Source organism: Ambystoma mexicanum, chromosome 9 (assembly GCF_040938575.1).
Source record: "Ambystoma mexicanum isolate Mex_15411 chromosome 9, UKY_AmexF1_1, whole genome shotgun sequence".
Classification (NCBI taxonomy): domain Eukaryota; kingdom Metazoa; phylum Chordata; class Amphibia; order Caudata; family Ambystomatidae; genus Ambystoma; species Ambystoma mexicanum.
The window spans coordinates 199,687,981-199,714,013 of NC_090931.1; the positions used below are offsets into that span (position 1 = coordinate 199,687,981).

The window sequence follows — 26,033 nt, forward strand, 5'->3', positions numbered from 1 at the left end:
TGTGTTCTATTCAACAACTGAAAGATGCCTTCGCACTCACAAATTGCAAATTGTTACTAGACTAGATGTTTGAAGGTATCATTGTAGTCGGAGATGTCCATCATCACACCAAGTTCAAAGAAACCCAATAAAGGGAGGTATTAAACATGTCATAGCTGATTGTTTGATGTGCATTTTGTATATATGTAACTGATGTATGTAATTCAGTCTCTTGCGTCCTTCGAGGTCTAGAGATGCACGTCGCGGGGCGTGAGACTGAGTTGGCCAACTGAGACTTTTTGCTTTGCAATAAACCCTAGCTTTGGGAATAGAACCTCATGTCTGGCGTATCTATCGTGTGTGGTGACTCGCCTTGTTTCCATAGACGTCAGGGTCCCCTAGGGACCCCTTTCAACACTATCCTTGACTAACTCCCAAAGCAATCTGGGGAGGAAACTGCGGGGAGCAGATCACCCAGTCTCATGTAAGGCGTGGAGTGGAGGGTGTCTGGGCTTGTGTTAGGAAGGAGCCATTCGTTGAAGAGGGACGTCTTCAGCTCCTACTGGAACTGTAAAAGTGAGAGAGCAAGTCTGATGTTGACGGAGAAGTGGTTGTAGTGTCTTGGGGCATAGACCAGGAAGGCCTGTCTTCTGGTTCTTTCCTTCCTGCACCAGCAGAGTTCAAGTCTTCACATGTCCTTACTTCAGATAGATTCTACGCCTCTAGAGAAACTTGTTTGTCAATGAGGTAGCTCAGGGGCTTCAGAGTGACAGTCTTTTAGATGATGCAGCAGGATTTGAAGATGGTACAGGCATGCATCAGGGGCCAGTGCAGTTTGTTGAGGGTCGCGTCGATGTGGTCGATTTTGCAGAGCCCTTTGAGACGTGCTATAGCATGCAGTACACATCTCAGGGGTGCCAAGTTAGTCACTGGAAGGCCTTCCAAAAAGGCTTTTTCACCATCCTGGTGATCATGGAAAAAGCCTTGGACAGCAGATCTGAAGTTTTTTTCTGGAATGAGGGGCTTATTTTGTCACAGCGGACAAAGTTGATACCAAGGCATTTGTATCTTTCTTGCTATGTGCCGTTTGAAGGAGAGATGTCTGTTCAATCCAAGGGGCTTTGTGCAGGTGGCCATTTAATGTGTAACTGACTGTTCATAGCAGGGATCCAGCTATGGATGTCAGGGTGTTCACTGTTGTTGATCAGCAGTCGGAATTCAGCCTTGGAGTGGTTGAGATTCAGGTAAGCACTGGATATCCACGACTGAATCTACGTAAGGCATGATTAGGGCTTGTCCAGGTCTTCGATTGGATGATATCCTGAGGTAGAGCTGCGTGTCATCTGTGTATTGGTGGATGTGAATATTGTTGAGCGAGGAGGGTTCAGAGCGGTGCCATTCAAACATTGAACATTTAGGGCAGAGGGTGGATCATTGGGGGAGAGGGGACTCCACGGGTGATGGGTAGAGTTGGTGATCTATAGGAAGCCATCTGTGTAAACTGGTGTAGATTGGCAAAGTATGAGGACTATATTGCTGATCTCCCTGCAGCGATGTAGATTGTCTGGTGGTCTACTGCGTCGAATGCTGCTGAAAGGTCAAAGAGAATCGGGAGGCAAGGGGTGACCATCATCAAGGATTTAGAGGGCCTCATAGATCACCTTGATGTTTGTAGTTTGTGATGCATCTGTGTCTGAAGCCAGATTGTTCTGACTGTAGGAGGTTATTGGCTTCGATGTGGTGTTTGAGTTGCATGGCTATTGCTCAAGGGGCTGGAGTATGGAGGCAGGGAGGATGTCATCTATGTATGATGTTGCCTTGAGGGATGCAATGGTGGTAGTGACATATTGCATACTGAGTGTCTTGAAAGTTGTCCAGATAGTTGTGGTTTTTATGAGATGCAAAGTGAAATGTGCAATCAGTTTTGGCGTTGGTGTCTGGGTTTTGGCGGATCCTGGTGATCTTGTTCATAAATAAATGGTAGATGGCCGTGTATTTTTCAAGGGAGCGTGGTATGGTTGGATTGGGCAGAGAGTTGATGCAGTTAACTTTTACAAAGATGATAGATAAAAGGCACCACAATGGCAAGTACACTACTTCTCTAATTTATTACACGGTTATGTTAATACACCCTTCATGTAATTAAAGGTAAGTAAAAAATAGTCCTCTATATATATATATATCATATAGTTTGGCATTTCCCACTACTTTAGGATTTTTACACTGAGATCACATAATGACGACAAGACAGAGATCCTACTGGTAGGCTCCCCTGCAATGCTTAAGAAACTCAGCCCGCAATTCAGCAATTTACATCCTTCCTGATAGTTGGAATTCAGATGCCGGTTTCAGACTCAATAAAAACCCTAGGTGTTAGACGCCTACCTATCCCTGAACAAACAAGTCAGTGCTATTGCCTCAGCAGCAGCCTATACAGCAAAACTAATCTAAGCAGCAAGACAATTTCTCACCACGGATAGCTTCATGACCATTGCCAGAGCAATCATAGGGGCGAGTTTAGATTATTGCAACGTCCTCTTTGCGGGCACATCCAAAAGGAACTTGAATAAACTGCAAGTAATTCAAAATAATGCCCTTGGAGCAGCATTGAACATCCCAAAAAGGGACCACATCACAGCCGCCAGAAAAAGGGTCCACTGGCTCCCGATTAAAGAAAGGATTATCTTGAAGACTCTCTATCTCCCACAAATGTTTGAGCAAGATCGCTTCCCAGTACCTGTCCCAGAAAAATGAAAGAACAAAATCCAACAAACCAACAAGATCCCTCCATGCCCACAAACTAGCCATACCAAGAGTGGAAAGAGCCCAATGAGGGAGGGTAAGCTTCCCAGCAGTCAGTTAACCACTGGAACTCGCTTCCAGCAGAACTAAGAGCAGAGATCTCATACTGGGCCTACCAAAAACCCCTGAGAACTTGGCTCTTTGCCTAACCACTGCCTTCCAAGTTACTTCACGGCATGCAACCTGTGTCTTGAATTTACTGAACTTCTGAATGTCTTCTCCCAATGGATACTGATATACCCCGTTATGAATCAAGCTTGTGTATAAATGTAACTGGTCTGCAACAGCGCCCTGAGGATTTAGGCGCTCTACAAATGAAAAAATAAATAATTTTGTAATTAGTTATGTAGGTAAACATTGTTAGAGCATCAACACACTGATCTAGTAAGAGTCTGAGTCTTTAGGTGTCCTAAAAGGCTCTTTAGAGTCGCAGGGGAGTAGCACTGGGGGAGGCCACTCTGATAGTGATTTCAGGACAAAGAAAGCAACAAGTTTAGAGACAAAAGTATTCAGAATGTGATGTAAATAAGCGATGTATGTCAAAATGTGGATGCATGAATCAGCTACTATCCCTAGGGCTTAACCTAGAAATTCTTGCCCAGCCACCACAGACCTGGGTCAGTCCCAGATGGTGCTAAAATACAGAGATGGTTTTGCCCAGTGCAAACCCAAGGGGGTTTGGGCCGGTTCAAGAGATAGACGGGAGCTCAGCCACTGGACCTCCCACAAAGGTAGGATCACCCGCAGTCAATCAAGAATCACTGGGGAAGACTTGCCTCACTGTTGGGGGATCGGGTTTCAGGTCGATAATTGGTAGTTGTCTTCTGGTACTTCTGGAGATCTTGAATGGGGTGGAAGCATTGGGGATTGGTCGCATAATGTAGCAGAGACCCTCCCTGAGAACTGAAAGGATGCACTTCTTGGGTTGACCGTGGGCAGGGTCAGCAGGCACCCAGCAGCTAGGGCAACTTTTTTATCTTTGTAGGTTTTGCAGTCTCATTCATGTAGCTGCTAAATGTTTTGCTTTTTTCCTCTTTGGTTCTCAGGAAGTTTACATTCTTTTTGTAATGTAAAGTGGTCTTATTTAGCACCTTTCTCTGCATGGTTCTGTAAGAAGGGAGGGCAGAAAACTTTGTTGATGGAAGAAGGTCGGAAGTACCCGTTACCTGTGTTCCAGTGTGAAAATCTGTTTGTGGTTGGTACAGACTGGTCAGGATAGCCATATGAGAAGCCCTCGGATTGTGGAGTGCAGAATTTGACAGCATGGTTGTTGATAGAAGAATTTTATGGTCAGAGTGACTTCTCCTGAAGTCCCCCTGCCACTGCAACCCTTTAGTATTTAGTCCTATAATAGCCCATTTGGCTCCCAGGACATGTGAGTTTTCTAAGCACCTTTTTCTTGCTCTGTCGTGACTTTCACTCTACATTACTTTAAGGGAGTATGATGGCAGCAGCTGTAATTTATTCTGGACTTCCACAGGGGTGCAAGCCAATTTGACCACAGTAGCTGTGACAGGGTCAGGGCCATGACCATGTCAAGGGGAGCAGGGATCCCTTCCGACCCGGGGTGGGTGGTCTACCCAGGTGTATACTAGAGGTGGTCCAACCCTAGAGGTGGGGTAAGGGAGTCTGGGTTGGATGGTCATGTAATTCTTGTCCCCCGGATAGGCATGGTCTGTCTGCTAGTACTGCTGTCCCTTCGACAATGCCAGTCTGCCACTTTACTAGACAGATTTCTCTTTTGTCTGTTCAGGAGAGCAACAAGCAGAATGCTCCTGCACGCAAACAAGAAAACATAGACCGTAACACAGGTAATGGAATATCGAAGAGAATTGGAATGCACTGGTATTTTTCTTGCAAAGCAGAACTGAGACGCCCAACCCCGAACTGACCCCAGATGAATGGTGGGGCAACAGAGAACAGAGTATGAGAATGGTCTGCAGTGGAGCAGAAGAGACGCAGAAATCCTCCCAAACTGAATTGGTAAGAAAACTCACCGGCACACTAAGAAAGCAAGGAAAACTAGCAACCTGAGCACCTGTCTGGTATCCTGCACATGGAGATAGAAAAAGGGGTGGGGCTAAAAGCATTTTTTGAAGCTTTCCAGGGCTAGCTTAGCCAGAGATTGGCCAAGGGGAGCATGTGCCTAGGGTTACCCATGGGAGCTGGGAGGAGTGTTGGAAGGGGGAAGGCTGGGATTTAAAAGCCTACCTGCCATCACAGAGCAGATTGATAGGTCTTCAGGTGAGATCAGTTGGAGTGCTGTTGGATCAAGCGACCAGGCAGATAGCAGTGTGGAGTGTTGAGACCATGGTAGTCTTTTAAGAGAGGGCGGGTAAGGTTTTGTTTGCAAGTGAGTGATACCTGTTTAGTCTAATGTGGTTAGGGAGGGGTTTAAAAGGTAAGTGAAAGAAAGGTGAGTGATAGAGAGGGATTAAGAGAGGTTGTGAGAGCAAGTGTAGGAGGGTGTGTGATTGGAGAGTGGAGGGACAGAGTGAAAGTTGGTTGAAGTAGTGGAGAGGGCACAGAAAAGGAGGAAGGTAGTTGGGAGAGACAGGCAATGAGAGTTAGCTCAGGAGTCAGAGGAGTAGACTAGTTATTGAGTGAGAGAGAGGGGTTGCAGGTAGTGGGAGGGTGGCGGACGGAAGTGAGGGGAGAGGAGGAGATTAGAGCAGATGGGGAATGGAGACACGAGAGGAAAAGGAAAGATGTACATGTAGAGAGAGAGGGAGACTAATCAGATCAGGGCAAGGGGAGTGGAGATAGAGATTGAAGGAAAGACAGAGACTGAGAGAATGTGTGAGACTGGAACAGAAACCCTCATGAAATATGGCAGTCCAACAGACCAGATGTATCCCTTATAACATCCCAGAGGTAGGGAGACAGAAAATGCCACTTCAAGATTAGAACGTCCTAGATAGTAAAGATTACCTAGCTTTAGAGTATATTCAGGAGATTCTGGGGGTTGGGGATGCCTGGGTTAGGGTGGAGGGGGGAAAACGGGGAAGTTGAGCTAGCCCTTAGTTTCAACCGTCCCAGTTTTTCCTGACTAGTTATGCAATACTTTGATAGTAATAAGTAATTAATAGAAATAGCATACGTTGAATATCTTTGTGGATTTCTGAGGCCATCTGTGTCATAGCCCAATGTACCTTTTTTAGTAGCCATTGGGGGACTAATGTATTTGGTTAGGTCCTGCACTTGGCTATTTTCACACGCTGTTCACTGAGTGTGTAGTCCTACTTCCACCCACCTGACCATCTTTTTGCTGCACATGTGGAGATCCTGCCTGGCTGCTACCCCCCTTCATTAGGTATGTGCACTTTATGTGCGTCACTGCACCTCTAGGGGAATTATTGAACTTGAATAAAATCAAAATTTGAAAAAAGAAGAAAAAACAAAATTTGCTCGAAATTGTTGGGAAAAGCAGTGTTTTATTGTGTATTTTCAACGCGCTGCCGTTTTGTGAGCCTTTTAATACCTGAAACTGCCTTGCTACTTTAAAAGCATGAGTTTTCCCACTATTGCCTGCTTATTTGAATGATTTTCGGAACTTCAAAGGTGGCCACCATTGTTTTTGTTGTGAAGGCAGGCTTTCTGAGCTGCCTTTCCCTGTGCAGCACTCCCTTGATTTCTGAGTGTCTTCTTCCATCCTACCGGGGACCGGCAGGCTTTAGCCGGCCCCCTCACCAAAGGCCCACTCCTTAGAACCCTGTCTGCTCACTGTCCGCTACCACAATGCTCACCTGGATCCTTCACTGCACCCTGGCGCCGGACCTTTCAATGATGCTGCCATCACACTCCTCCAAGAAATCCAGACTGCCTTAAATTCTCACCTCCTTAACCATGGGTTAGTTCCCTCCTTTCTGGACTTACTCCTACCCCCCTTTTGACTTTCACGCTCCCTTTCCACCTTTCTTCCCATGTTCACACGCTGAATTGCATTGTATTTTTTACCCTTTGCTTACATCTGAAGCCAATTGTAAACTTAACTTCTTGCTGTTTATGCCTTTTGGTTTAAAAGTCAAATCTTGCTGTACTCTGCTAACTTGCTCTGCACTTTGCTTGTAGTTGTTGCTTCTCTTTAATTTACTGGCCCAGTGACTTCACCGATCTTTGTTCCGCTCAAAACCCGCCTCCCCCTCGCCCATCCTTCCATGCTACCACTGCCATGGAGCTTTCTGTTTCTCCTATCTTTTCCAGCTGCTTCTCGATTGACTATCCCTCCCTTTTCACTAGGACTGGTAGGAAGAAGTTCAAAAAGGATATCTTGGCCTCCAACCCTGGTTTCCCTATTGCTGACACCTATTACAATGCTTCCGCCAGACAGACGCTCACCGACATCCTCTTTGTTGTTCCTTTGCCAGATCTATGGACTCTTCATATGTCCTCTGTCCTGTCTCCTCCTCTCCCATTAATGGTGGCACCCGATGGGAAGCTCTCATGGCTCCCTTCGACTCATTTAAAGTCATCATTAATATCTACCTTAATGGCACCGTCATGGTCCAAGGCCCTCAGGCCAATCTCCTCCTCTTTGACAGGAGTTTCCCTTGCCTCATCAATTTCCTTTCATCTCCTGCTGTCCCCTCCTCTCCCGCTTGGTTACCTTGCCCTCTCTTCCCTCCTCCTCTGCCCCACATCAGGCTCCTTCACCTACGCAGGGCATACCTCTGATTTGTTCCCCTTCCCGGAAGGTCTTTAAGGCTGGCAACCTCCTTCATCTAGCCACTCTCAACTCTCGCTCTGCTGTCAAACAGTCCTCTGACATCTGCCACCTCCTGGAAGAACTTGACCTTGATGTCCTCGGTCTCACCGAGACATGGGTCACGGCTAGCTCTGTCACAAGCTTTGACACTCTCCTGCCTGATGGCTGCAGGATCCTCTCCACACCCAGATCCACCCGGTCCGGAGGGGGTGTAGCCCTGATCTTTTATGAGTGGATTCCTGCCTCTATCATTCCCACGCAGACATACTCCTCTTTTGAATGCCTTGGCTGCAGGCTCTCTCTCTCTCTCTCTCCCTCTCCTAGTCACTCTTACCGTGGCTACTATCTACCGACCACCTGGTCAGATCACCTCTTTTCTCTGAGTGGGAGGACCTCTCCTCTTCCCTCCTGGCCTCAAGCACTCAACTCCTCCTTCTTGGTAACCTTAATATCCATCTTGACACTCCTTGTTCCTCTGTATGCTTCCGTGACCTCTGACTCCCTCTCCCTTTCTATCCTCCCCTCTGGCCTCACTCACTCTGCAGGGTGCACACTTGATGTCTTGATCTCCTCTGACCTCACCCTCTCCATCCCTCTGACCACTGCTCTCTCCTGGAGCGATCACTCCCTCCTCTCCTCTCTTCCACTCTGCCCCCCAGGTCAAGTCTGCCCCAACATTGCCATATACCTTCTCGGACATCCGGCCCATGAAGCGTGCCTAATTGGAGGCTTTCGCCGCCACTTTTTCTACACCAGCCCGTCCCCTCACACCTCCACGTTTGGCTGACTCACATCCTGACAGAGCCCTGCCTATACTCTACTTTCTATTTCCGATACTCTTGCCCCTGTAATGAGGAACCATTTGAAGCCCAAAGCCAAGTGCAATTCTTGGTATGACTCTGACCTTGCTACATTTAAACGTAAGTGTAGGGCGGCTGAGAGAAAATGGAGGGCTTCTTGTTCATCCTCTGAAAAACTCGCCTGTCGCCTGCTCTAAAGTCAATACCGACTGTCCACACTGAAAAGGGAGCCCACATCCAAGCCCGTGTCTCTGTGCATCTAACAACTCAGCCCAACTCTTTAAAATCTGCAAGGAGCTGGTCAACCCTGCTGCAGTCTCTACCCTTCCTGTTGCCTCCCAGGCCCTTGCCTCTCACTTCATCTCAAAAACACAGGACATCCTGTCCACCCTTCCCTCTCCTCTGCTCCCTCCTGTGAACTCAGACCCCCCTTCAGCCAACCTCCCACCCTCTTTCTCCTCCTTTCATCTTTTCTCCCTGACAAGGTCGCCTTCACCATAGTCAACCATACCATCCTGCTCAATCGTCTCCGTCACATCCAGGGCATCACCGATCAGACTCTGGCCTGGTTGACCTCTTTCCTCTCTAATGGACCCTCCCAGTTTCAACTTGGGTCCTCCCTTTCCTCGATTTCCCTCTCTAACTGCTGTGTTCCCCATGGGTCCAACCTGTCACCCTGGCTCTTGAACCAATACCGGGCAGCTCTCGGCCCACTACATTGCCATTTTCGGCTCAAATTTCCAGTGATATGCTGATGATTCAACTCATTTTCAGGATTCCTTCGGCCCCCTCTTATCCTTCTCTCATCTCTGACTTCCTTTTTGCCATTCAGGATTGGTGTGCCGCCAATGATCTCTGCCTGAATGCCAGCAAGATGGAGATCCTCCTCATCGGCACACCTTCACTCTCCTTTCCTGTCACTCTTGCCGGCCTCCCTTGGCCCTCCTGCCCTCCCACACCCTGTGAGGCCAAGAACCTCAGGGTAATCTACTCACATCTCTGTCTCAAAAAAGTCAAACTTCCTACTTCACCTGCTCAGAGGTGCTCTGCCTTTCTTCTCTTCCCCCAGAAGCTCACTGTCTCTCGAGCTCTGGTTCTCTCAAGGTTGGACTATTACAACAGCCTCTTTCTAAATCTACCTGCTTCTAGTCTCCGCCCTTTGCAACGTATCCAGAACAGGAGTGAGAGACTTGTCCTTGGCCTCAAGCCCTGGGATCGTATCTCTCCAACCCTGAAATCTCTTCACTGACTCCCAGTAGATACAAGGATTAAATTCAAGACTCTTTGCATTGCCCACCAGGCTTTCTGGGGCCTGGGTCCAAAATACCTTCAGCTGTCCCTCCGTAAATACCTTCGCTCCTCCACCACCAACTCCCTCAGGGTCAGTTGTTTTTCTAAGAAACGAGCTGGGGGTAGATCTGTCTTCGGCTGGGGCCTCCCTCTGGAACATCCTCCCTGCCACTCCGAAACTTGAGGAGAATTATCTCTGGTTCCAGAAGCACCTCAAGACCTTCCTCTTTGCATCTGCCTTCTCTCCTCCTCTCCCCGGTTGATCTGTTCTGTCTCAGCATTGTGCACCTGTTCTCCCTCTGTTCTTTAGGGCCCAGGTACCTGCTCACCCTGCCACCCACCTACACTGTCTCTTGGCAATCCCCTTGTTAGGCAGAATTATATGCAGTACCCTTTGGGAACACTACACACAATTAAGACTACAAGTGACAGTACAATGTCACCTTTGGTACAAGCCTGTACTACACAGTTCTAGTGGTAGCAGTAGCGGAGCAACCACACATATCTCAAGCGTAAGTGAGCAGTACAAATAGTTACACAAAGGACAGCAATGACTATGATTCAGGCAAACACTGACTCAAGATTTCTAAGTAAAATAATATATATTTATTTACTCAACAGTTGTATAACATTTCACTATTCCAAGCAAGGTCAAAATCACAATCATAAATACACCACACCACTTCCCTTAAATTCCAGACAAGTTAAGCTCACAACATGAAGTGGGAGCAAAATGGTACTCCAGCAATTTAAAAGGGAGGGAAAGACAAAGTTATCAGCAATTAGGCAAAACCACCAGGTAAGTATTTTGAGCAATTGAACAAGAGAGACTACAGTGAGGAGATCAGCTAGAAAAGGCTTGGGGCCAAAGTCAATAGGTCAAAAGTCTTGTGCTCAAGATCACAAAATTCAGGGTAGTTTGCGGTAAAGTTCATGGCACAGATTACGGACGAGGTTGGTAGTAAAGGTAGTTCAAAGAGACGAGAAGGACAAGCCCTCGGATTGGAGAAAGATTTCAAACACTTTCACCGCAACTGAGCGAAACGTACAACCGGATTTGCACAGTACCTTAAAACGGAGAGGGGGTTGTAGCTGAGGCAGACGTTCCTGGTAGTTCCTGCAGGCTCACGGTTCCTGAAGCGACTGTCGGACTGATTAGAAGTAGGAAGACTGGAGGGTCCTGCACTACCCAGGGAAGAAACCAGCAGCAGCGCCAAACAACGAATAAAAGCTGTGCTCCTTAAAACCCAAACAGGGTCCGACCTTCCTGGCTATCCGGCCCACTGTAGCTCTGTACAGCAAATTCGACCAGAGGAGAGGTCCTGGCTTGTAGTTTGGGCGAACTTGTTGGTCCCACCAGCTCAAGGGAAGATGTTTCCTGGAGGATCTTCTCTTTCGTCAGATTTGGAGATTTGGACCTGCAGCAGGGCTTCACCGGGCGGTTCAGTCTTTGTAGGGGTCCTCTTCTTCCAGTTCCTCGTTGGTTCTTTCGTTCCAGTGGCGACTCTGCTCTTCCAGTCCCAGAGACCTGCTTTTTATCCAATTTTCCCCCATTCATACAGCCTGGCTGTCAATCACACAGCAGGGTGGCTGGCCTGGCAAGGCCAGTCCTCTTAGCCAATCAGACAAGAGTGCGACTTGGGTTACCAAGGGAACCCATGGCATGGGTCCGAAGATCCCTCCCTCACATCCTGCCTACCTAGACTATCAGGCGCCTTAAGGAGGGCTTCTGTGCAGAAGCCCGCGAAAAGACAGCGAACAATGGAGTCATCCCTGGTTTGGTAAAACACAAGAAAGCCTTTAACACGAAGAAATGGCGAATATACCCAGCCGGAACCAAAATAAAATGTATTTGGTGAAGCGGGTTTATGTTCGAGGCTACTATAATAGCCTGGAACAATACCACGTTTATATAATATAATCACGGTAGGAAAGTTAGGGTAGATACCACTGCCACCAGCCAAGTCTTAGTGTTAACGGAGCGAAACAAGGCTCCAAGAGGCACAGACAAAAAGGGATAAGAATTAACCATTTCCAATACGCCATGTAAGATGGGGTGTACTGGGTCTGTGGTTAAAGTGACTAAAATAAAGTTAATGGCAACTTTACCCGTTTCTGGGGGACAGTAGTCAGCCCAGAAAAATGGAGTCCGTGGGAAGTCTCAAAGACGACCCTGTGTCACTGCACTGAAGGTGCTGTGCAACACACACAAAAATTGGTGCACATGGAGTAGATGAGGCTCCAGTGCCCAAGATCACACAAACAGTGAAAATACACTCAGAAAAACACATGTAAGAGTGGGAAAAAAGGCTCATACTCTTACCAGGTGAGACAAATAAATCCTAGAAATCCAGCAAAGCTGCTGGGGGGCTCATCAGGTAAGGGAAATTAGCCATTCTGAAGAATTCTCCCTAACACCCCTGCACTGGGGTCTGTATCTGTAACCCTACACCCCCCCGCGCCCCCGCTCCCTTTTTTCTTCTCTGCACTTATTCAGACACACTGTCTGTTGCCTTATTCCTAGCACTTGCCACTTGCTGGCTGCACTACCACTGTTTGTTGCCTTTTGTTATTTATTTATTTATTCATGTTTTATTTACTTATTTTTATTTTTGATCAGCACTTTTCTCCTCTTCCCCCCCCCTCCCTTGCACTTACTCCTCTCCCTCTCCCATGCACTTGCGGATTCTCAATGTCACGGGGCCTAGTAAGATCGTTGTTTTTGTTCTCCCTTGTTCCCCTCCCTTGCCTCGTCGCACCCTAAAACACTTGTGTACGAGCGCGATACAAATAAGATATCAATATCTTTTTTTTTTCTTGGGCATAAACCACAAGACAAGCCTGAAATGGCCCTTTCACACATCGGTTCACTCTGAGCCCAGCCCTGTACCCTTTGAAGTGATGGGGACTTTTTTAGACAAGCCCCAGACCAAGCCTCAGACATAGCCATTACACTTCTTGTGCGAGAGGGTGATGGGGCGGTGTCCTAGATGTGTGGCGGTTTTTTGGTTCCAGCCTGCTTGGCTGGTCCACAAAACCTTTGTTTAAACCCCTTTTGTGTGATCAACTCCTTTGTGTGATCGGAGGGTTGGTTTAAGCCTGCCCCTATAGGTATGGAATATTTACGGGAGACCCTATTCCTACTCTAATTTCTGTTTGACTTTTTTAAATGCAGCACGTTTGCTTAACAGCCTGAGAATTTGTGCCAATATGGCAATTGTTAGGTCCCGATTCGGCCATTTTTAGGACCCGATCTGGCCATACTGGCTGGACCCTGTGTCCTTGGCTTAGATCCAGTTAGGATTTTTGGCTGTTTGTTGGTCTTATGCTCCCCCGGTCCACCTCATCTGCTGGGTCAGGTTTTCCATGCAAAGTCCATTTACTGGGCCGATTTACTGCCTGGGTTGTGTGCCTTGCTATCGGAAGCTGCCGTTGCCTGGAAGGGTGGTGGGACTCTCACCACCAGCCTCTACTGCTTGTCTCATCTGCACTGGGTTCCCCCGATTGTTGTTCTTGTGTGAGCAGACTCTGCTGATGGGCTGCCTCTTTGACCTTTGAGCAGCCAGATCCTGCTTGAACTGGTTCATTTTCTTCGGGAGCCACCGCCATGGTTGCTTCTACTTCTGGCTCCTAGGTCCTGTTGCTGGGAAGTCTAATTGTTCTTCCGGTGCTTCAATGTCCTCATTGGTCCTGGGTTCAAGATACTGTGTGACCAGATCCTGTATTTCATGTGCAAAGGAAGACACTTTACTCACTAGGTTGATTAGTAGTCCCTGTGCAAGTGTTCCGGAACTGCCACAGTGAATACCTACCTCTGTGCTGGTGGGTTATTACAGATACTTGTACCCTGGGGTCTCTTTGGTCTGATGTTGTGGGTTCTGCAGGCCTACTGTTAACATGGTTTTGCCATAGACTTACATTGACTCTAATCTTGCTCTGCATCTCTTCCCTCTGGGGCTGCTGGGTCTTAAACATGACACTGGGTCTCTTCAGGAGGGTCATCTCTGGTGTCGCTTGGGCTTAATTGCAGTCTTCTTTGTAACTGCGGAGTAGAACTGGGGCTTGCCTGACTTTTCTCTACAACCACAGATCTGCCTACTGAGAACTTTTAAAACTTCCCTGAAACTCATCTGAAGGGACTTTTGCAAGTACATACTTGGACGTTGACATTGATCCTGGGTCCCCTCTGGTCCCTTGAGTTTTAGGCCCAAAGAATAGACTTTTGGCTGGTACTCCTTATTTTATCTGCATTTTAAAGTCTTGCATTGCACTCCTCCCTATGGAAACTGTCAGGCTACTGTTTCGAACCGTTCTTGACTTTTGGAGTTAAGTGAAGCCTTTTTGTCCAACTTACCTTCCTTAGCTCACCTGCTTTGGGGCACTGATCAGTCCCTATAACTATCGTTGCAGAAAAACTCTGTTCCCCACTGTAAACGTCTTTGATTATTTTGCCTGTGCACATCACCCTAAATGAAGTGTGGTAATGACACATTTTGTCCCTATATCATTTTCATTAGCTACTTTGTGGTTACTGGCATGATGTTTCAAGGATGGGCTGTGCCGTGAGATTTTCGCCAGCCCTTTGGCCATCTTGTCTTTTGACCTCCTTCCAGCCCTGGAGTGGGGGTGGCTGGATTTTTCCTATATGGTAAGCCCCTGCCCAGGGAAAGCTACAGCTTTCATGGACAAAGTGGCAGACTGTGCGTGCAGCTGGATGTTAGGAGCTGGGTCTGTCTGGACCCAGTCCTCCACATCTTGACGAAGTTGTCTGTTGCTGGGCAGATGAAATGGCCGGAGGCTGTCCAGGATTGGACGTCCCCTGCCAGTTTGAATGGTGCAGATCCTTTCCATTGGTGATCAAGAGGCAACTCCAGCTTGGATCCTAGATAAAAGGAGTATTCCTGAAGCCACAAGCCAAGACCCCTAGGATGGACAGCATCTTGCTGTAGACTCTGAACTCGTTGTTTGGAAGATTGCAAGTAGCCCTTTCTTCACTTGCCTGGCAAAACCCTTCCTCTATGCAGATCTCAAGAAGACCTTCATTTGTGCTTTGACCCCTGGATAGTGGGTACTACCAGGCCTGACCTCTGCTTGAAGTTCCAGCCTCTGGAAGTGCTCGTAACAGTCCTGGAATCGTCCTGTAGGCTAGCCAGACATTGTCCTGGGCTTGTTTGGTGCAACAGTTATAGTTTTTACTTGGGGCTCTGCAGATCCTTGCCTTACAGGTCAAGAAGAATTGCCCTGAAGTTAGTTTACCACCATGAAGAGGGGCCTTGAAACTACTCAAGCCAACACTTGTGCAACTTCCTAAAAGAGCCTCCTAACCTCATGAAAAGGCTTATTGTGACCTCTGACTCTGAGGGATTTTCTAGGTAGGGAGGAATTTTTAAAGCTAGAACCGAAATTCTGAGGTTTTGTATTTTTTGCTTACTACTTTCTTCTCAAGCTGCTCTCAAAGTCTGGAATGCTTATCTGGTTCTTTCTTTATTCACTTGCTTTACTCTACTATATATCTGTATTTCTAGCTGTGTTTAAAAAAGTGTTGATCGTAGCAGAGCACACCATGGTGAATGTGTATACATAAATATATATGAGTAGTGAATGTTTTATTCGCACAGGTGGAAGGGTGCTCCGCCAATCAAGTGGCTGGCACAGCAGGCGAGAATACACATTCCCCGCCCGCTGTCCCAGTCACCCAAGGCCCTTTCCCCGGTGGTGCCATTTTTCTTTTTGTTTTGTTAATGTGTGGAGGCAACAAAGAGCCTTTCCCTGTTGCCTTCCCAGCCCAACCCACCCTTCCCCAAAAATCCCCTGATCCCCTTTACCACCCTTTCCTCCATCCCCACTTCCCTTCGGGACTGGAGCTCTGTGCTCTGGTCCTTGCACTCCTCCTGCCTCCTGGCCACTACCATAAACATGGATACGGGACTTAGTGCCTTTTCCATATGGCGGCAGGGTTTTGTTTTCTTTCTTTTTCTTTGGGAGATCGGCTGCGCAAGCAGCGCGAATCTCCAGAGGAAAAATAATGAAAGCCATTCTCACCCCAGATGAACCCTGGGGTGTGAATGGCTTTTCTACTGGCTAAGGAGGGCATATATGGCTGGTAACGGCCCACAGCCCGAGCTGATGCCCTTGTTTCGCTCGGGCCTGCCGTTACTTCCGCTGGCAGGCCGTTTTGGCCATGTACATCCCCCTGAGCGGGCCTGATGCCATAGTGTTACTTACCTCCTGGTTTTTAATTGGTATGTATAGTATAAGGCCTAAATAATTCATATATTCCTCCTAACCTTTAGTAAGAGTGCTCTGTGTGTGCTTAACGGAATCCTTCACGCCTCTTGTGTCATTCGGAGTCTAAGCCTGCCTTGCTGTTCAGTCACACTATCCAGATAGTTTGACTAGACATTGATGTTTGTGTTTGTCTCTGTTAATCGGAATAGGTGGCGCCTCAGAATCTGTCCACAGGGCTGATTCTGAAAATCAATCTTAAACTCCTTGTTGCTTTATTTTGTGGCTACTTTAGCATCTTGTTCTCGTTTCTATGTGAGTAATGAGTCCTAGTAGCTACTACTGCAAGTCTAACCTAATCTTGCCGTGTGGTGCCCTGCGAGTTTAATTATTAAGGTTGATACCCCTTTTCCCATCCGAGTCTGCTTATACACATTGTACAGTGTGCATTTATAATCAAGCGTGTGACTTTGTAATACGGTTGTGAATACTGTGTTTGGAATCTTGGGTCCTGATAATTAGGTTCTTTGTGATAATGTCGAATATTAAAGGTCGCACATAGAAAAGACCGATTATTTTTTTTCGATCGATGAAAGTGCGCTCTTGCTTATTTGCCATTATCACTTTTTCCCACCCCACTCCCTCACTTCTGAAAATGGGGGGTTTCAACCCCGAACCTCTTCCCATTATCCCTGCACCGTCCCCCATCTCCATCCCGATGCTACCCCTAACACATTTAAACATATTCTAACGCATACACAAATTCTCTCTCTCTGTCTCTGTCTGTCTGTCTGTCTGTCTCTCTCTCTCTCTCTCTCTCTCTCTCTCTCTATTTTGATCTGTTGAAGGTTACATGTGTGACTTTAAGAAAAGTTTAGGTTTTTTCAGCATGCCAGTGTTGACTGTTTTCTTTGGTATACTGTGTGGACTAACTGAGCTTTGTTTCCAGTTTCCTTTCACCCTTGGGTTAAGCCGGACTGCTCCTACATAACTGCCACTTTAGAGTGGTTTGGCTTCCTTTTTGCTTGAAATCTCTGTTTCACTATTAGGTCTGATGGCTGCAGTCCACTCAACAGAAGGCTGTGTAAAATCTCCTAAACTACCTGGATTCTCTTTGGTATACAATAAGCCACTTTGGAGTTCACCAGAGTTAAGTCCTGTTGGAGTGGTTGCTGTGACTCTTGCCCTATACCCTCACTGCCTTACCTTCCCACCAAATTATTCTGAGTTTGTACGATGGGAATCTGGCTTGCCTGTTCATTATTGATCTATCGGCCAGTGTGCTGTAGCGATCCCCTTTGGCCCCCATGTTGTTGCTGCAGCCTTACTTTGCCTGTCCTAGTCATGGACCTGTGGTAAACGTTTCATCCTCTGTAGATAATTCTGGCCCTCCTGCACGTGTATATCCAGTTCTTTTTACACTTTGCTGCATCTTTTTTGTCCAAAAGAGCTCTTGATCCTACCCTCCCCACCCCCAGTTTGAGTTGTCCCTTATACTGAATAAAGAATGTCCAGCATTCTTCTCTAAAACTCCTTACACTGGCATCAGGAGAACAGTCCCTTGGGGTTTCCATATTTATAAAGGAAGGGTGTTAAAAATGTATTCCAACGTAGTTCCTTGAATTGGGGGAACATGCCAGAAATCTCTTTATTTCTTTTGTTGAAGAGGGAAGGCACCTGATATGACATTTTTCTGATGGCACTAATGTTAAATCACAATTGAGTTTCATTTTTGTAACATTTTCAAATTGGAAATCTTTTCAGTTGATTTATGGCAGACCTGTTGCAATTGCATTTTTTCTAATCTGAAACAGTAGAGTTCAATGCACTGTAGCCAGTTTATTTTAGACCGTAAGCAAATACATCCTATTGTATTCTTTCTACTGCTGTTTCCATAGATTTTGTACTTTTTATTTTCAGCAAAATTAGATTGTCTAGACATGGCTCACATGCATGTATTGTGCACTTGGTCTCATCTGCCCGCTAGCGCACAGGCATAGATTCTCAACTAGGGAACCTCAGGCCCCACGTTAGATGGAACTGAGCAACCTAATGATCTCATTCAGTTTATGGAGTTATCCCTAAATATATCTGGTAATCACCATCCATAAATGCAGATAGTGCGAGTTCCTACTAAACAGGACGGTATGTTGAATGTATGGGTGTGTGGGCATCTTTCTGCAATATTGGAGGGCACAGTCCTATGTGCCTTTTAATTCCCTTCTCCCCAAGATATAGCCAAGTTGAATAGGGTATGTTCATGTGCCACATGATTGGAGTGTCTCCTTTTTTGCTGAATAGTATTGATCTTCTTGATAGGTGATGGACCCCTCCACTACCCCAGACCTCCTCCTAGTGATTGGGAGTGAGGTTGGTGTTACATTGGTTTGTGTAATCCTAGAAAGAAACCGGAGTTGGTGACACAGGGAGAGTTACATAACTATCTGTAATTTCCTCTTTACAACCGAAAAATAATTGGCAGTTTCTAACTAGTACCATTATTGCTCCTTTTCTCTAAGAACATTTCTCCAGGTTTGATCACTAAATGTTGACGGGTGGTGGGGTTCTCCTGTATAAAGTGGTACACATCCGATCCAGCTTCAGTGCAAATTAAAGAAGAGCATGATTTGCAACGCAAACCTTTTGAATGTAGAACTATAGGATTGTTCCTCCTGACAGTGCTCTAGACACATCACTATGACCCAGCCCCTTTCTTGGTTGTAGTTTGTGTTCTTCTAGGGTGTGACCCAGGGCACTATTTGAAATGTTTCTAAGCCACATGTCTAATTTAAGTGATTTCCTTTTCAGCTGCAGCCTCCCCATCGCAGTATCAAGCAATGGCTCCACACACGGCCATCTTCCAGCAGTCTGGTACCTGTTCACCACCACCGGGCATGCCGCTGACGCGAATGAGCCTCCCAAAGCAATCACAGCAAGTCACACAGGTCACTATCCAGGTGCAGGAGCCGACAGATCTGCTTGGAAACAACGTTGTGCAAGTGGCCGCAGTACAGGGCATGACCGCCCACTCTAGGGGCATGCCTGTTAACCCATGTGCCAATCAAATCCAGATGCAGCATCGTGCCAATCTCATGGCATCTATGACCAGCTACACACACAAACCTCTGTCCAAGCAGCTGAGTGCGGACAGTGCAGAGGCTCACAGGTGAGTTTGAGTATTGTTTACGGTTTGGGACCATTCCATAGCTCCCATCTCACGTTTGAGGGCCAGCAATGTGGAAACCAACAAGTGAGGTTGAACATGTTTCTGATTGCACACCAAAGAAAAGCTCACAGGTAAGCCTGAGCTTATTGGTGTTTAATGCAGATAACGAGTGGATTGTGAACCAATACCCACAGGTGAATGTGAGCTGTGTGTGTGTGTCACCCTCCCTTTTAGTAAAGGTTTGTGCAGCTTATCCATCTCTACAGTTTGTTTGATGCTGATCTGTTTTGAGTGAGGTGAGGTACCTTTTTAAATTCACTCACTTAACTCGTTTTGGGGAACCATGCAGTCCTTGGGACTACCAGTACAGGGGGACATTTTCCATTTAAGTCAATTGTGTCCCACTTTAACCTCCATTATGGACAGCAGTGTGAGGAGACCTTGTTCTACCTTGATTTACTTTGTGTATTTTAACATACTGCTTTTAGTCTAGACATCCTAGTGGCAGTATTCTCTTATTTCTTTGCTTTGCGCACATTTGTTTTTTATACTATGTGGTTGCCATTTCACCTCTACAGTTACCAAAATGGCTAACCTCGTTTAAACCCTGTCCTTGTGGTTCACTGCCTTTATTGGCCAACTTCTGGCTGAGCAGGTATAGGAATTTGTCATTTATGGTAATTATCTTTGTGAGCTCTTGCCAGAGCCTAGGAAGTAACCTTTGTGTGCCATGAACTGGTTTGGACTTGACAAGTACTCCTGGATGTACTAATCCTCATCCAGCCAGGTTGAGGCCACGACTGTGGCTGCTCTGTCTATCCATGAATGGATAGTCTCTCAGAATTTGAATGTTGCAGGTCCCCAGGTTTCTGTATATAAGATGGGGATATAGTGCCATTCTGCAGATTGACCACTAGAATTGAAGATTTGAATGACAAATGATGTCTGAAAGCTGTTGCTACAACAAGTTCTGCCAACGAGAACTCGTGGGTGGCAATGCACTCCTCTTCCTGTCACAGAAAGCCATCAGTAGCTTCTCCCTTGTGCCAGTGGGAACAACTGGCTATCTGCCATGCATGTTGGTAAAGTTCCCCTCCAAGCTTCTGGAAGCTGTAGGTCCATTGCTTGCCTGCACCGTCCAGAGTGGGAACCTCTCTATGCTGGAACATCTCTGCATCAGCCAGTGCTGTGCAAATTGCAAGGTGAACTCTTAGATGGACATGGTCTCTTAAGCTCTGCTGCTCTCCACCCGGAAGAGGGGCTCTATTGCAGCTCAAGTCCTTAACCTTTCAGGTACACAGACTGCTTCTCTCATCTGCTGCATCCCTAACGTTCATCTTTGTTATGGGTTCTGAAGCAAAGGTCCATTTTCACCTAAAGCGTTACGTCTGGCCTCGAGGAATCCTGAAATGGAATTTGAGACGGAACCCCCAGCTAGCTGGGGGCCCTGACTGTCAAGTGAAACCATCTCGTCACCTGCAAACCTCTGGTGCGGGCGAACACTGCAACCATTGATTAGCGCCGTCTTCCCCAACAGCCTTGACCTGGAGTCATTGGTTGTCTTTTGGGTTTGAGGCGCCTGACTGCAAATCCTTTGTGTGCCCCTCGCCCTTCTGTTCCCCATTTCATCCAATAACACGTAAAGGCCTTCCCTGCAGTGCCCCATGCTTTATCTTTGGTGGTGAAAGTGGAGTGTAGGGATCCCCTAGAAACCTAAATTAGAAGTTGCAATTACTGTCTTACAAATTGTCACTATTCAACAACCCTTGACTATTGACTTTAGCCCCATTAAATCCTATGGGAGAACTTTATTTGCACTTCTAAATGCCCCCAATGTATCTAAAATTGTTTACTTACCTTGAATTTCTGTTGAACATTTTTCTTCAGATATTCATAAACACTGAACATTTCTTCCCATGTACAGGATGTTGGAACACTTACTTAAATGCTAGAGTAAACTGTTTTCTTTAATTGCCGAGATGTCAAACTTGAAAGCATTCTACTTGAAATATTCTGCCATACCTGGCTCATGTTTTCACAATTTTCTCCAGGAGAAATACATATGTAGGCACATAAGAGGCATTTGCATTAAAAAAAAAAACATTCATCGAGAAACACAGCTTTACAGGTTAAGAGGAACAATGACACTGCTGCTTTAAGGCAGCCATCAGTTTGAAGCCCACAGTGCTTTGTACTGGTAATTGAAGTCCGTTCCCATCCATCCTCTCCCTGCCCCTCCCCATCTTCTCCCGCAACTCAGTGAGGAGGATCTAGGAACATTTGTTTCTGTTTTCTGGGGCATGATACCAAGTGTTTTACTAAAATAATAGGATAACGCCTTACTTTCCCAGAACACTGTTGTTGTGCCCTACCTATGTTATTAACCAAGGTTCTCGTCCGTCATGAAATGTCCAAAAGGAATAGGTCTGCTGTCCAAAACTATCCTTACTGACGCTACCACTATGGTAAAAACTAACTCAAGTCAGGAGAATGACTCAGTTCCCTTCAGGGTACTTCTAATGCCAGTCTTTAGTACCAACAGTCTTTCTTGACTTCTTGTACCATAATTCTTCACTTACTTGGTTGGGTTCTAGGGCTATCTTTAATACATAATCTGCAAATAGTCTCTTGTTAATTCTTGGATTAAACTAATTAGTTCCTAAATTGAGTTATTGGGTATTCTCTCCTCTTTGAAGATCCTTCTCAGGAATCTCTTATTAATTATCCTTTCTTCGTTGCAACACTGAGCTTTGTTGTACTTTACTTGCAGTGTGATTCAATTGCATACTTTCAGTAGGTTTGGTGCCAGCTCTGGTTTTCTTTTCTACACTATATTTACTTTGCATAATGTGCCGAATTACTTCTCCCTTTTCCCCAGAGTATTTTTATCTTCTGTTGTCTTTTCTCTATTTATTCACTTGTTCTTCATCTAGAATCACAATATTTGAATCTTCTTTCGTTCACATTTAACTGTTTCATGTTTGTTACTCAGACGAGTTAACTGTGCAATATAATGATCTCCCTAGGTCCTCCCTGGCGTCCCGTTCTCCCCGTTACCTTTGCTTTGACCGGAGATCATCTTTGGGAGCCTTCTTCCATGGGGGTCCTTTTTCTGTTAAAGGTTCGCCAACACCACCTTCTCCCTGGCGTCTTTCACAGACATGGTTTCCTGTGTCTGTTGTGGTGCCCAGATCCCCTATTACATGATGGGACTCCCCATAGGCTTCTCGGGTTGGTGGTATCGGCAAAGTTCTCCAGCATGGGGTCTGGCATGGATTCACATGTTCATGAATACTTCCCGTCAGGCTGGGAATCCTTGGTTAAAAAAAAAAAAAGTTCACTTTGAAACTGTATTTCAAATGGATTGTGCCCTCCCACGTACTCCTCATCTTTGATATTGGCAATATCCAGCTTCAGCTGCTTCGGGCCAAAAAATCGGATGGAGTCGACTCGATGTCAGTCGAGGGCCTCTGTCTCGTGGATGATGTCATTGAAAGCATATATAGCATGTGCATCGCCCGTTTGCTTCAGTTCAGTTTTTCTGAGTAAGTGTACGCTTCGAGAACTACAGCGCGCTTCAGAAATTTTCTTGAGAAATATCAGAAATGTCTTCGGCTTCGACATCTCCCTGAACACCGGGTTTAAAAATTGTCCGGACTGCAATGCCAAAATGTCGTAGACAGACCTGCATCGAGTATGCTTGTGGTGTCTGTGTGGAGCACAGGCCCTCAGCCTGTTAGAAGTGTCAACGATGATCGGAAAAGCTCTGAAGTAGCGTAAGAGGAGATTGGCGGTAGGTAGATTCCCACAGGAATCCCTGTCGACAAAGCTTTCTTCTGACGAAGCGAGAGGCGACTCGCAAAGAAAAAAGGCAAAAAGGTCCAGGTCATGGAGTGGCTCCCACCACTCCTCGTCGAAGAAGAGGCATCATAAATCGCCTCCTTCTATGTCTTCGAACGTCTCCTCCCCTGAGAGGCCGATATCCTGTCCCACTAAGGCCTCCACCCCAGCTGAATGGGAATCATTCAAGCAAGAAATGTTTAAGATATTTGGGAGCCAGAAACACTCAAAACAGGCAGGCCATGTTCCTACCACGTCGTCTGAAGCCGGCAAGGAAAGGGCTGAAGCCAAATCCTGCACACCCTCGAGCCCGGGACGAAGGCTACATTCCCATTGAGAGCTGTCGAGGACTCAACACAATGAGAAATCGAGAGATCCTTCGAGCCATAAGTCGAAAGACAAGACAGGTCGACGTCATTGACGTCAGTGGCGCCAGCGACGCCATCGAAGTCTCTGGTGCCATCAATGTCAAAAACGTCTTCATCAGACATCAACGGCATCTGGCTCAAAACTTTCGAAGCCTTCAACGCCTTTAACTGAGATTCAGAAAACCTTTACTCCTTTACTAAGGAAGGATTTCTTTAAATCTCTGACCTCCATTAATGAGGACAATGAGCCGCCTGATAATGATGCGCCCTTTGGTTTGCAGTATGGCACACCAGATGTCCCTGATAGTTTCATAATCAGAGGAATCCAGTTTGAAAGACCTACATGAATATGTACAAACAACCAGAGGAGTGGACACTTCACCGGAATTGCATGCAAATGTATCTTACAAGCAGTTGATGACCAAGGTAGTAGATTGCCTGGGATGGAGCAGACCTGCCCTCCCATTCAAACAGGATGATCTTAGACCTCCTGGACTAACATCCTCAAAGGAATCCTGCACCAAAGTTGTGTCCGGCAGTAAATAAGAACCTTACAAGTAAATACTGTTCAAGTACTTGTCGAAATACCCGACCCCAGAAAGTCTGGTGGTGCAGGCAGCAACCACTACTTATAAACAGGCAGCTTATCAGACCATCCCACCGGATCGGGATGATAAAATGGTAGATGCTGGTCAAGGAAAGTATTTTCTGCTGGGATCATGGCTCTTAAATCGGCCAACTCCACATGTGCCTTGGCAAAGTTCACATACACTCTATGGGACTGCATTTCTATGGTGGCTGAGCATAAGACGGTTTCTTGGCCATTGTAAAGGATGGCAAGGAGGCCATGTGCAAGTCTCTTCAATTGGGTTTGGATTTTGCTGACAGCGTCTGCAGAGCCATGGTGGCAAGCACCGTAATTGGGACATTTGTGTGGTTAAGGAAGTCTGTATTTGCACTAGACGTGCAGTCTAGACTCAACATGCCTTTTGATGGGTCTCATCTTTTTGGGAGCAAGGCTGACGAAAGCCTTGGAAACTGCAGACCTCGAAGGTGGCAGACAAGTCTTTAAGTGCTGCTATTGAGCAGCCTCAGCCTTTTCACTCCAGTGGAACATCTTGGAGGGGTAGATCCTTTCACTACTACTCCTCAGTTGCAAAAGTGAGAGGAATGGTTGATCAAAGAGGACAAAGATTCCCTTGTGGTGGACGAGCGAGAGGTGCAAAGCCTGACCAAGCAGTAGCATCTTCACCAACAGCCACTGCTTCAGCTGCCTCAAGACCTACCTGAGGTCTTGAGTCACGACACCCCAGTGGGAGGAAGGCTGTCTCAGCATCTGAAAGAATGGCGAGCCCTTACTTCTGATGCTTGGGCACTACAAACCATAGCCCGAGGTAACTGCCTCCCCTTCATTCAGAGACCTCAGAACCATCCACCGGCGAGCTATTCTTTGAGGATTCCAGATCCTTTCCTTGTGCAGGAAATTCTAACCATGCTAGATAAAGGTGCTATAGAGCCAGTACCTGTAGTGGAGAGGAACAAAGGATGGTATTCTCCATATTTCCTAATCCCCAAGAAGGAAGGAGGACTGAGACCCATCTTGGACTTGAGATACTGGAACAAGTTCAAGATGATCACACTTTCTCAGATTATTCAGGCCCTCGATCTCCAGGATTGGATGGTGGCATTGGACCTCCAGGATGCTTATTTTCATTTGCCAATCCATCTCAGGCACAAAGTACCTGAGGTTCGCCCTTGGCGGATCTCATCCGTTTCTGCCGTTCGAGCTGGACTCCACCCTCAGGGTATTCACCAAACTAATGGCGGTGGTGGCAGCGAGTCTCAGGAGTGGGGGATTCACACCTACCCCCTATCTGGACGATTGGCTGAACAGGGCGTGTGCTCCCGAACAAGTCCTGGATGATCTCAACGACACCTGCCACACTCTCCACAGACTGGGCTTCTCCCCCAATTACAAGAAGTTCCACATGATACTATCTCAAAAGCTCCTTTCCATCGGGGCTGTACTGGATACATCCTTGGGAAAGAGCTCGCCAACCTAGGTGAGGGGTCAAGACATTCTACAGATGGTCACCAAATTTCAGAGTGCCCAGCGTCTCCCGGCCTTCGACTTTTTGATTTTGCTCGGCCTCATGGCATCCTGCATTTTTCTTGTGCCAGAGGCTCGCCTGAGAATAAGATCTCTTCAAAGGGCACTCAGGACACAATGGTCTCAGTTCTCAGCAATATGTCAGATCTACTTCAGGTTCCAAGCAGGGTCGCACAGGATCTCCTATGGTGGGCCTGCAAGGACAATATTCTGACGGGAGAACCTTTTTTGGCAACCATGGCCGGAGATGACAGTAGTGACGGGCACCTCACTCACACGGTGTGGGGAGCCCACATCAACAATCTGACCGTCATCAGTTGTTTGTCTCCATAGGAGTCCAAACAACACATCAATCTTTTGGAGCTGAGAGCAATCGGACTATCGCTGAAGGCTTTTCTGCCCTCTGTACGGGGAAAGAATGTCATGCTAATGACAGACACCACAGTGGCCATGTACTAACTCGACAAGAGAGGTGGTGTAGGGTCACTACCACTGAGCAGAGGCAATGCAGCTCTGGTTCTGGGCAATTCAAGAAGGAATCTCTCTATCGACAGTTCACCTAGCCTTAGAGAAATGCACAGCGGCGGACGCTCTGAGCCGGCAGAGCACAGTTTCTTACGAGTGGGAACTAGATCAGGAAGTCCTTCACGAGATCTTCACCCTTTGGGGAAACCCTTAAGTGAATCTGTTCGTGACCAGTGTTAACAGGAAGTGCGAATGGTACTGCTCCAGGGAATTTCCCCCAAGA

General features: G+C 46.7%; 1 protein-coding gene across 4 annotated transcripts in view; it reads left to right on the forward strand.

Moving 5' to 3' along the window:
- Positions 1-26,033, forward strand: part of SIK3 (SIK family kinase 3) — a 2,024,801-nt gene that overhangs the window by 1,690,192 nt on the left and 308,576 nt on the right. For all 4 annotated transcript variants that reach the window (XM_069614493.1, XM_069614491.1, XM_069614492.1 and 1 more), the window contains one exon: positions 18,610-18,967. In XM_069614493.1, coding sequence (XP_069470594.1) covers positions 18,610-18,967 — 358 coding nt within the window. The remainder of the gene's footprint in view (positions 1-18,609; positions 18,968-26,033) is intronic.